General features: G+C 51.3%; 1 protein-coding gene across 6 annotated transcripts in view; it reads left to right on the forward strand.

Moving 5' to 3' along the window:
- The window catches only part of PPP1R16B (protein phosphatase 1 regulatory subunit 16B), a 101,273-nt gene that overhangs the window by 70,446 nt on the left and 18,208 nt on the right, over positions 1 to 12,619 (forward strand). For all 6 annotated transcript variants that reach the window (XM_079126215.1, XM_079126218.1, XM_079126219.1 and 3 more), the window contains 2 exons: positions 5,658 to 5,728; positions 10,959 to 11,104. In XM_079126215.1, coding sequence (XP_078982341.1) covers positions 5,658 to 5,728; positions 10,959 to 11,104 — 217 coding nt within the window. The remainder of the gene's footprint in view (positions 1 to 5,657; positions 5,729 to 10,958; positions 11,105 to 12,619) is intronic.

The raw sequence follows: 12,619 nt of genomic DNA on the forward strand, positions 1-12,619 counted from the left end.
GGTCCACTTCCAGTGGGCAGACCCCTCTGGCTTCCAGAAATTGCACCTGGGGTTGCGTATGGCCCACCAGGTCCAGGTCAGGCTGTGCTCTGTGGGTCGGGGTAGGTCAGATGCCAGAGGAAACAAGCTTGTCCGTGCTGATTTCTTCCTGCAAAGGCAGCCGCCACCAGCTTCCTGCCGAGGGGGACCAGTGCAGCCTCACTTGCTACAGCTGGAGATGGAGGGGAGCAGATGGCCCTGCTTGGCCCAGATTCCAGCCAGATTGCCAGGGAGGTGTGGGTGGAGGGGGGCGGGCAGTGCCAGCAGCAGGATCCAGGAGTGAGGAGGGCAGGAGCCACCTCTTGGCTCTCAGTGGGTCCTGCCTGCAGTGGGGGGAGTGCAGGGGACCCTGACTCTGGCCTCATGGTGGTCCTTGAACCGTGCACATTGGAGCTCCCTGGAGAGGCCACCGTGTCTCTCAAGCCAAGAACTCTGGAGAGGCACAGGTCTGGGTGGGTACAGCCCAGCACCCAGCTCCCAGCCCAGGCAGGAGCACGATGCTTGTTTTCTATATTTATTTTCTTAATTAATGATAATAGTAGTTCTTGGGCATTGTCTTATCCTCACAGCAACCCTACAATGGAGGTGCTGATGTGATCCCCACTTTACAGATGAGTACCTGAAGGCACAGAGAGGAAGAGAAATTTGCTTTAAGTCACTGCTAAAAAATGCATGAGAACAGATGCCTCACTTTGATAAACTGATGGCCAGCACTGGGAGTTGGGTCCCTGTGGGCTGGCAGCAGACTTGAGCGTGGGCCAGGAGAAGTGGTGGGCACTCCTGGCTAGAGGGGAGACCATGGTCCTCTTGTCTTTGTACTTCCTGAGACTGTGTCAACCCTTAGGCCCCAAACCGTCTTCCTCCATTGCTTGAAGTGCTCACAGAACAAGAGATGAGCCCAGAGAGGCAGGGAGATGGGCCTTCGGTACAGCTGGCTGGGCTGCACACTGCACAATTCCAGGGCACTCCATCCACATAGACTAGGAAGACTATAGTGCCCTTGGAACTGTGCATGGTGGTAGTCCTGTGGGTGGGCCCACAGCAAAGGACCTTGAAGACCAGGGTCTGCAGCCCTTTCTGTAAAGGGCCAGAGAGTAAATATTTTGGACTGTGCAGGTCACACAGTTGCTGTTATAACTCCTGAGCTCTGTAGGGTGACGGCAGTCGTAGGTGATATGTAAATGAATAAGTATGAATGTGCTCCAGGGAAACTTTACCTATAGAAATAGGCTGCCTAGCAGATTCGGCCCATGGACCAGTTTGCCAGTCCCAGTGAAGGCTATGGAAGGACTTTGATCTTCCTTCTAAGAGCAGCGTGGAGCCATGAAAGGGTTTTAAGCTAGAGTAAAGAGAGCCCGACTTCCATCAACAATAGCTCTGACAGATCCCACTGTATCCCCCGCCCCTCCCCAGGGCAGAAATGGTCATTCCATCCTCTGTGGATCCTGGAGTCCTCTGCCTGCAAGAAGAGGGTTAGCCTGGGACCCGAGGGCCTCTGAAGTTTGCCTGTCTTGGAATCGGAGGCCACGCCTATGCATCCCCACCCCACCCCCACCGCCCTGCCACACTGCAGCTCTCAGCTCAGCAGGGCTTTGGGAATGCTGGTTCCCATCCCTGACCTCAGGGGAAGCACAGAGCACTGGGCCATAACCCGGATTTGGAAATCAGAGAGGTCTGATGCCCGATTCCAGGTCTTCTGCTTGGCAGCGTGCCTGCGAGCTATCCTTTCCTGACCTCTGGCTCCTCTTGGGCATCAGGGGAATAATTATAGACGTGTGTCCGTGAGAGAAAACGGTTCTGCATTGAGCTGGGTGTGTAGGAGAGGTTCAGTAAGGAGACTATTGATAGAGGAGTCCTTTTTCTTGATGAACTCCAGATGCAGGAGAGTCTGGTGCACTGGGTACCAGAAACTTTGCTCCAGTGAGCTGGGCCCAGTGCCAGGCTCCGGATGCCCAGCTAGAGCTGGAAAGTGGAACTGCCGAGGCGGCCTTGGCTCATGAATATTAAGGCTTTCTTAGAGAGGGCGATGATTTGTCCCAATTCTTGGGCTGAAAATAACTGCCCGACATCAGGGTAATTACATGGCTTGGACTCCCGCACAGCACAGAGAGCACCCCAATAATTACTGTGCACAGACTCTGCTTTTGGCAGCTGATGTTTATTTTCTGCCTCAAAGAGTGTCTCCTGGACAGGAAGCCTGTTCTACCACCCACCTCAGGCAACTTGAATCTGCCTCATGTGAACAGAAACTTCCAGAAACCCTTCTGGGACAGGATCATAATGGACTCTTCCACTCCCCGAGAAGCCCATCTTTCAGGCTTTGGGCAAGCCCCTTTGGATAGGCCTGGGTGATCACTGGTTTTGCCTGAATCTCCTAATGTAACCCCGAGGCTAGGACCAGGTTACCCACAGCTCACCTACACGTCAGAGGGACCTGCAGGCAGAGCCGCACACTATAGACAGGAGTCTGCTGGGGTCAGCACCAGAGGGTGTCTGCATTGCTCAGAGATGGCAAGTTGGTATCTTTGGACTAAACTAAGGGGCTGCCAATTAGGTCAAGAATATGGATGAGTTCTCAAGGACTTACTGTATGCCAGGCTTTAGATGTAGAGCCATAAATAGCAGGTTACAATTGTGCCTTCTTGCTGCTTAGTGTCCAGTGGGCAGACAGATCCAACACTCATAAATACTCAAATAGTTAGGTAATTATATTTGTGATAAGGGTGTATGTGTGTTGTATAGGAGCAATGAGTGCGTACAATGGGAGGAGCCTGGGGAGTTTGAGCTGAGACCTAAAGGAGGGGGGAGTGAGGCAAGTGTGTATGTGTTCAGATGATGTAAGAAATGGGTACATAGATGATGGTGCAGGATGGATGGGTGCACAGGTGCATGTGTGGGTGCATGGATGGATGACTGGCTGGGTGAATGTGTGGGTGCATGTGTGGGTGCATGGATGGATGACTGGCTGGGTGCATGTGTGGGTACATGTGTGGGAACATGGATGGATGACTGGCTGGGTGAATGTGTGGGTGCATGTGTGGGTGCGTGGATGGATGACTGACTGGGTGAATGTGTGGGTACATGTGTGGGTGAATGTGTGGGTGCATGTGTGGGTGTGTGGATGGACAAATAGATGGACGGATCCATGGATTCATGGATAGGTGGATGACTGATCTTCTAGGCAATGGGAACAGGCTGTGCAAAAGCTCATAGATCAGAGGAAGTGTGGTGATGGTAGCTGTTATGGATAATGTTGGGAACTTAAGAAATGAGACTGGAGAGGTGGGCGGGTAGGACCCCTGTGTCTGGTTGAGCACGTGGTCTGTTGCAGAACTCTAGGAGGTGCCAGCCTCCTAAAGCACCATGTGAATGGTGCCCCTGGATTGGCACAAAAACAGGTGTGTAGGTAGGACTCACATCATGCAGGCCTTCTATGCCATAGTTGGCATTTAGGACATTATTCCCAGAGCAAGTGGGGGCTGGGAAAGGGTATTAGCAGTTTGTTATGGGGCTCATTTCCATTTATAAAGCAGCATTGTCCAGTATGACTTTCCATGAAGACAAAAATGTTCTATTGCCACACTTTCCAATATGGTAGCCACACGTGGCTATTGAGTTCAGAGTGACAGAGAAACTGAATTTCAAATGTTTATTAATTTCAAATTAAAGAGCCACAACAGCTAAATGTAGCTAGAAGCTCCATATTAGGTAGTGCAGCTCCAATGGATGGGTGTCTTACTGGATAAAGGCTTGTCAATCTAGCCCCCATGGCTATGCCTCTCTGGCGAGTCTGAGGAAGACCTCGCATTTTGCAGGGTAGACCTCAAACACCCCTTCACATGGAGCCTCTGTTCACAGTGAGGCCCTGGGTACAACTACAGCTGTGGTCTGGGAGCCATGCCTAATAGGATGGAGCCGAAGGGCTGCCCCCATGCCCACTGATCTGGACTCCCCACCACTTAACTATCAGCATCTTGTCCTTGGCACCTGCTGGGGTGGCTGACATTTGTCCTGCAGGGTGGCTGCTGTCTTCACCCTTCAGGACTCACTTGTCATTTGTGCCCTACACAGAGGCAATTCACTGAGGTCACCCTCTCAGCCTTGCCCAACTGTATGAGCCATGGCTTAAAGACGGTGACCGCAGTGGACTTTTGAGGACGTGGATTAGGCTCATGGTTAAAGGGAGCCAGGTCAGTGGGTGTGGGAGGAGCTCAGAGGGGCCTGAACCAGCCTGGGCCTCCAGCCCTGCTTCACCATCCACCTGATGCCAGGGTCTCACACACAAGCCAGCCCATGTCCGAGTCGATCCATTTGCTGCACAGAGAGCCAGCCCTTCTTCATCCTTCTGGCCTAGGGGCACGATTGCCCAGTCACTGCCCAGTCCACCTTTGGGAAGCTCAGTCTGGGTAGGTGCCTGGTTTGAGCCTACATGTGGGCTCAGAGCCATTTAAACAGGAAGGGTGGAGAGGTGGCCCAGAAGAACCACGGGCTCCAGGAGACCCTCCTATTGGTCCCGTGGCCACCCCACTCCTCAGGGAGAGGCGTAGCTGGAGGCCAGAAGTGGTTCTGCTAAAGCTCAGGGACCAAAGCAAGGAAGGAACCCAGTGGCCAAGACTGGGTAGGGGCCTGCAGGGTTGGGGGACCAGCTCTTCCTCTCTTTCCCTGTGCAGTTGGGTTCTGGATGAGAGCTGGGGCCTGAATGGGGCAGGGTAAGAAGGAAGATCACAGTGGTAAGGGCAGAAGGGTCATCCTAAGGAAGAGGGATCCAGGCTGCCAATGGTGTTCACTCTGGCCTAGCCTATCCGTCCACCATCCCTGAGCACACACGCAAGCATGCGCACACAGGGGCTGGGGCCTGGCTCAGGGATGGAAACAGTTTGACCCTCCACTCTCCACCATCACCGTGGCTCAGTGGGGCCAGAGAAGGGGCATCTGGCACTCATGGGTGAGCCGTCTGGTACAGGGACCTAGTGTGAATAAATGGTTATGGGGCTGAGTGTGGTAGAGCTTTTGCTTGGCACGCATGTGGCCCTGGGTTCCATCCCCAGAACCACCAAAAATAAAAATAAAAATGGTCATAACTGCCAAAGCCAGTCGCCTGCAAACCACGTGCCACCCTCCGTGCTGAGTGCCTGACATTTCGCACTCCATCAGACCTGACGACACCCATGTGATGAGACCCGCACCAGCAGTATTTGACAGATGAGGAAGATGAGGCAGAGAAAGGAAAGGTTTGAATGGGGCTGAATTTGAACCCAGGCCATGGGACTCCTGAGGGGAGGTGTCAAGGAAGAGGAAGTGCTCCCTCTGGACAACCAGTGACAACTGCTCAGGTCAGTGCCTGGCACGGAGGACTGGACAGTGGTGAGCTCTTGTTAGTATTGCCCACAATGAGACAGGTGGTGCCACCAGCTGTTGGAAATCCTGGGCCCAAGACCTATGTTCCTGCCTCAGCTTCCTTATCTGTGTTACATGGAAGGGATTAACACTTATCTCATAGGCCTTTTGTCAGGAACCAGCAAGGTCATTTGTGTGGGGACCTGGGGGAGTGGGTCTTCCCTGCATGCATGCACACCCCTGTGTGTTGGGGCGCTCACCCCTGTCCCCTTCTATTGCAGTGCGCTACTTCTTGAAGAACAAGGTCAGCCCTGATTTGTGCAACGAGGATGGACTCACAGCCCTGCACCAGGTGAGCCGGGCTCTCTGGGGTTCCCCAGTTCCCTGCTCCCCACCTGGACAGGTGCCCCATTTCCCTGTACTTTCTGACCCAGAACCCTCAAGGAAGAGGGAAAGAAGGAGGGAGAGCCACAGGTGGCTCATCTGAAAAGCTCTTGTCTGCTTTGGAGATGTGTGTGTCTGTCACAAACATGCCCACAGAGCCCGTGTGCAGAGATGGGCTCCGAGGACAGGGAGCTTTTGTTCACTGCGTGCTCACTGCCCAGCAAAGCAAGTTTGTTTGGAGCTTGACATTTGACAAAGGATGCTCATACCCACCAGGACATCCTACCCACCTGGGCGATAAAGATGATTGACAGGTGCTATGTGACCTGCCTAAGGCTACAGGACCAAGAACTATGGCCACAAGCCATGTGCATTATAACACATACCCTTTGCCAGGAAGCAGAGTAGATCCAGCCCTCCCTGCCTGGGGACAGGCTGCTCTGGTGGTTTCCTCTCACACAGATGCTTCCTTCCCCTCCATAGCTCCCTACCAGGCCCCAGAATTCAGTCTGGTCCTGTTGTAATTCTTTCTCCATGTGGCAGCCACGGGGATGCACAAGTTAACAATCTCCCTGAGTTTACTTGAAGCTCTTCGATGTCTTCTTGGAATGCTGGGTGCAAAGAATAAACTCTGAGCATAGCTCTTTGCCATGCTGCCTGAGCCTGTGAGCCCTGCCCCGCTCTGCTTCCCGACTCCCCAGGCTTGTACCTGGAGTGTGCTCTGAGCTCCCCGACAGCTTCTGTGCACAGCAGGAGCCCGAGGGTGTGCTGTGACGAACATGCCTTTACCTTCTGAGTGCCCTTCCTAATGGGTGATTTAGCCACCAGTGTGACTATTCGATATTGTCCTTCCCTTCACCCAGATCCTGACCCTCCCGAGGACACAGCCCATGTCTCTTGCTCATTGGTGTGTCCCAGGTCATTTCTCCATGTTGGCATACAGTAGGTGCTCAATATGTGAATGCCGAATGGATGATTGAATGAAGCTTCTGTGCCCTGGCCCAAGTTTCTGAGCAGATGGGCTTGAGTGTAGCCTGGAGGGAGAGGCCAGGCACCTGGGGCCCTGGGTGGGGGTTGGATCAAAGACCAACCATGTGCTACCCATCAGCCTCAGGGGCAGAGTCTCGCCCTCAGGCCTAGAGCCCAGGGGCTCCCTGTATGTCCTCTTGGCTTCTCTTCTTTTCCCCCAGGGCCCCAGGTACCCACTCATGGGCAGCTGCCTCAGCACCCCACTGGATCATGCTCATAGAAACTCTCCCAAACCCCCAGCTCCATCGCCTCCAGGGTGCCTGAGACGGTGCCAGGGGGGAGTGGGGAGGCTGCCTCAGCTTACCCTGGATCAGCTCCCCAAGCCAGGAGGTGCTCCTCAGCCAGAGGTGTGATGGTAATACGTGTGGGCTGCTTCCTGGTGTGTTCTGGAAAGTGAGGCTGCTTGGGTAGAGAGTTGTCTCTGCCTGGAGCCCCCACTTTCCAGCTGTGTGATGGTGGACGAGTTACTGAAGCTCGCTGTGCCTCCATTTCTTCATTTGACAGAGGAATAACAAGTACCCATTTCATTGGGTTGTTGTGAGGATTAAATGGATACCCTGGACACTGGAGAGATGGTAGTCAGTCATTATTAAAGTCTGTCATGTGACCACTTCTCTGCAAAGCACTTCACTGATGTATCTCATTTCACGATAAACCTCGGAAATGTTACCATCCCCATCTCCTGGTTGAGGAAACTGAGGCTCAGAGACAGTCCTATTCCACACGACTTTCTACACCGATGGAAAGGTTCCGTGTATCACCCTGACTAATACCCTAGGCAAGAGCCACCTGTGGCCACAGAGCTCTCCGTGTGGCCATGTGACCAGGAAGCTAGATTCTGAGCTTTATTTTACTCTAGTGAATGTAAGTAAGTAATGTCTGCTGTATCAGACAGTGCAGCTTGGGGAGGTAGAATCTCTTTTCCAAGGTCACATTGTGGACTGCAGCAGAGACAGGACTTAAACAAGGAGGTCTTAACTGGTGTGTGGACACAGCGGTTGGCAGAGCGCTGGGCCCCCTTGCCTGGAGGCACCATCCCAGGCTCAGCGAACTCTCTGGGGGTGTCCTCCTTTTGTCTTGGGGTTCCTGCCACTCTCATGTCATGTCCCCACTTCTTTCTTGCTGGCATGGCTTCCCCAGGACCCGTTCCTGAACCTAACTCAAGGCTCCAAGTTCAGCTGCCTAGAAGTCATGGCTGGCTAGAGACTCACCCCAGCCCCCACCTCTACCGTCACACTGGCCTTGGGTCCCATTCCAAGATCTCTCTCTTCCCCCACTGTTCTGCAGCCTTCCATTCATTTGTTCAACCACTACATGCTGGGCATCCCCTCCGTGCCAGGTACTCGGCTAGGGATGGGACTCCAGCGCTCTCAGAGTTCATGGTGGGGTGTGATCTCAGGCACATAAATAACAGCACAGGCCACACAGTGTGTTCTGTCCTCACATGGAGGTAAGCAGAAGGCTCTGTGGCAGTTTGAAGCTGGGAGCCGATGACTTGCCTCAAAGGGGAACTGAGAAAGGCTTCCAAGAGGAAGGACATCGGATGGAGCTGGGTCTTGAAGGCTGAGTAGGAGTTTGCTAGATAGAAGAGGAAGAACATTCAAAGCAGAGGGAACAGTTTGTACAGAGGCATAGTCTTTCCAGTTTGGAGTTTGGGGGTTGATTGTGGCACAAGTAGAATGCAGGGAGCCGCAGGGAGATGACAGGAGGCAAGCTTAGGAAGGCTGGGAACAGGCCTTTGGCATCCGACTGTTTGGATTTCAATCCATCTCTGTAGGTGGATTTTAATCTTGGATTTAATCCACTTCTTACCGTGCGTGGGATTGTGCACCCAGACCTCTCTGAACCAGTTTCCCCATCTGTAAAACAAGATGAGAGGACCCTCACAGGCTCACTTTGAGGATTAAATGTGGCAAGGCATGGCCAGAGCTTAGCAAGGTGCCCTGCCCCAGTCAGCTCTCAAAAGCCTTGACTGATATTACAGATAATGTGACATGACGTGTTGTTATTACGTGGTTGCCAGGACTGTTGTTACTGTTGTCACTGTGAGTGTGGCTGCAGTACAACAGAGGAGGCCAGGGCACGTGGAGAGCTTCACAGGCCTGGCCAAGGAGTGTGGATTTGCTTATCTTGACAACAGGGAACCTTCTAGGTTTGCAAACCAAGAGCAGCATGATGAGATTAACCAGGAAGCTCTTCCTGGTTGAGGGTGTTTGGAAGGGGAGCAGGAGGGAGGCAGGGAGAGATGAGCCTCCCCAGGGCAGTAGCGGGGGGCTGTGACTGACAAGATACATCCACAGCTGGGGATAGATTGGATGTGGGAAGTGAGGGCAGGGGGCAAGTCCCTTGCCATTTTCCACATTGGTGAATTCAGGGCCTGCCTATGTCACCACCTACTACCCTCTCCACGTGCACCCCTGCACTTAGACCCCAACTCAGCCCTTGCTTGGCTATGGTGTCCAGGTCCAGACTGGCCCGGCCCCTGGCCAGCAGGCTGAGAAGACTGCAGTTCTGGGTGTGCAATTCCCTGCACCTCCATCCTGAGGCTTCCACCCCACGCCACGCTTTCTGGAGTATCTAAGGGTGAGATCTCTGTTCCTCTGTTCCTTGGAGCCCCTGACCCCAGGGCTCCAAGATCCATCTCCCAGTGACAGGCTGGGGCCCACCCCCTGCTCCATGCCTCACTCTGGTGTCTTTGGTGCCCTCTGCTGGCCATTCCACATCACGGCATGGTTCTGTCCCCCTTTGGCAGGAAGGGGCAGGGTCACATCTTTCTCCACCTGTCCACAGTGGCTGGCTCAGAAAGAACCTGAGTTTCTAGCAACATCTGTGCAAATGGTTGCTGCTTTCCCATATGTCATTCTGGCACTGAACCCTGGCTCTCTGGGGACAGGGTGGGCTGTGGTGCTGCCCACACTACACCCACGTCATGCCCACCTCACACAGGTGCTTCTTCTCCTGCTTCAGTCTCTTCTCTTCATTCCTACCATCACTTCTGTAGGCCAGTCTACCATCATCCTTAACTGGGTGACTCTGACATAGCTTCTCACAGTCTCCTCCAAATGTGGGTGTAAACACACACACACACACACATACACACACACACACACACACACACACAATCTGTTCCCCACATGGAACCAGCAGAGTGATTAAAAAAAAAAAAAAAAAAAAAAAACAAGTCTGTTCTACTTTTCTGAGTATAGTTCTCCAATGTCTCTGATTGCACTGAGAACCAAGCCTGCACCTGGATGGACAGGGCCGAGCTCAGTTCCCTGCTGTGTCCCCTACTGGCATCTCTAGAAGTCACTGCTAGGGAGACTCTCTAGCCTACAGTGTTCAAAGCAGCCCCTGACATCCTCCTCTCTACCTGCTCTCCACCCGCTCTCCTGCATGGCCCTGCCTGAAGTCCCTCTGTCCCATGGAGTCTCTCACTCCCCTGACCCTGGAGTCTGGGGCCCCTAGAGCCCTGTGTTCTCTCTGCAGAGCGGTGGGCTCCTGAGCCTTCCTTCTCGCTGGGCTCGCTCCCTACAGGTAGGAGTACAAACAAGCTGTCTCCTTGCAGAGGTGGTCTCAGGGCTGGAACCTGCATGTGGAGCCAGGTTCTTTGTGGGAGACCTGGTCATCTGGGGGCTTTTCCAAGTGCTTTCCTGGGTCAGAAGTTTCCAAGTCAGAGATTTCAAACCATGATCTGGCAGCCATACCTTGAAGACCACTGCTGGGAGGGGCCCCCCTCCCCAACACACACCTCTGCTTCAACCTGAGCAGTCCTGCTGGAGTCGACTGGGTATCTCAGTTGGATTCCCTGTGAAATGTTGTTTGGAGAAAGCCTTCTGGGTTTTTAAAACCCCAATCATATACCATGTCTCATTCCACCAACATTTGCATGACACTCTATAGCAGATGTTTTTTTTTTTTTTAAACCTTTATACTTTTGTCTTGTATGTTAACTTCATTTTTACTCACAAAGAAACTGAGGCTCACAGAGGTAAAGTGGCTTGCTCAAGGTCATGGGCAATGCTTACAGCATAAAAATAATGGAGCTGGATCCAAACTCAGGTAGTCTGACTCCACTGTCCTTCTCATGAGTGGCCTCTAAGGGGAACATGGTGTGTCCTCACCAATGCCTGGGGCCCTGCCGGGAACTCATCTGCCTCTGTTCCTCCCAGTGCTGCATCGACAACTTTGAGGAAATCGTCAAGCTGCTTCTTTCCCATGGTGCGAACGTGAACGCCAAGGACAATGAGTTGTGGACACCCCTGCATGCTGCGGCCACCTGCGGCCACATCAACCTGGTGAAGATCCTCGTTCAGTAGTACGTGCCAGCTCACCCCAAGGCTCTCCCTGTGTCTCTTGCTTTATTTGCCCCACGTTCATTCATTCTCCCTCCCTCCTCTGCCTTCCCTCCTTCCCTTCTTCCCTTCTTTCACTCACCTCTACTTTCTCTCGGCCACTCTTTCTTGGTCTCCGTTGGTGCCTGCCCCATCTTTCTCTCCTCAGATCCTCTCTTCATCTCCATCTCCTTTTCTCTGATTCCCCTCCCCTCCTCCCCCATTCCCTTCTCCTCTGTCCATCTCTGTGTGTCTCGCTCCTTTTCTCTCCATCTCCGTCTCCTTCGCCCTTGGTCCCTCTCAACCTTCTCTGCTCTTTGTCTCACTTCATTCTTTTTCTTTTCCTTCATCATTTTTTCTCCCATTTTTTTTATGGTGGCAAAATACCAATTACATAAAATTCACCATCTTAACCATAATGTGTGCAATTCAGTGGTATTAATTCTGTTCACACTGGTGTGCAAACACCACCACCATCCATACCAGAACTCTTTCCATCTTGCAAACGAGAAACACTGTACCTGGTAAACTATTATGCCTCCCATTCCCTCCCCCACTACCCCCTGGTTACCCATTCTACTTTCTGTATTTATGAATTTAAGTACTCCAGGAATCTCTCTGAAGTGGAATCATACACAATTTGTCTTTTTGCAACTGGCTTATGTCATTTGGCCTAATGTCCTCAAGGTTCATCCATGTTGTTGCATGCGTCAAAATTGTCTTCCCATTTAAAACTGATTAGCATTTCATCAAGTTTGTGTGTGTGCATGCTTGCATGTGCACACACCACATTCCATTGTGTATATATATGCCATATTTTGCTCATCCATTTATCTTTTGATTGACACTTGCATTGCTTCTGGATTCTAGCTTTTGTGAATAATGTTGCCAGAATGCCTGGTACCACACTTTTTTTTATTACTGTAGCCTTATAAGTTCTGAAATCAGGACACTTCTCTAGCTTCATTCTTATTTTTTAGGATTATCTTGGCTATTTGTGGTCCCTTGAGATGTCACATGAATTTTAAAATAGGTTTTCTATTCTGCAAAAAGCATCTTTGAAATTTTGATAGGAATTGCATTAAATACATAGATTGCTTTGTGTAGTATCAACATCTTGACCATATTGAATCTTCCAATCCTTGAACATGGGATGTCTTTTAAAATATTTTTTCAGATTTTTTTTTTCAATTTCATTATCCAAGTTTTTAATCTTATGAATTAAATTAATTTCTAAGTATTTTAGTCTTTTTGATGCTATTGTAAATGGAATTGTTTTCTTAATTTTTTTGATTTTTCATTGTTAACTTATAGAAATGCAATCAATTTTGTGCATTGACTTTTTATATCTTGCCGGTTTGTTGAATTTTATTATTAATTCCAACAGTTTTTTTTTTTTCTCTTTTTTTGGTGTGTGTGTGTGTGTGTAGAATTTTTAGGGTTTTCTGAATATAAGATTGTATCATTTGTAACAAGTATAGTTTTATATCTTCCTTTCC

Source organism: Sciurus vulgaris, assembly GCF_902686455.1.
Source record: "Sciurus vulgaris genome assembly, chromosome: 2".
NCBI classification, from domain to species: Eukaryota; Metazoa; Chordata; class Mammalia; order Rodentia; family Sciuridae; genus Sciurus; species Sciurus vulgaris.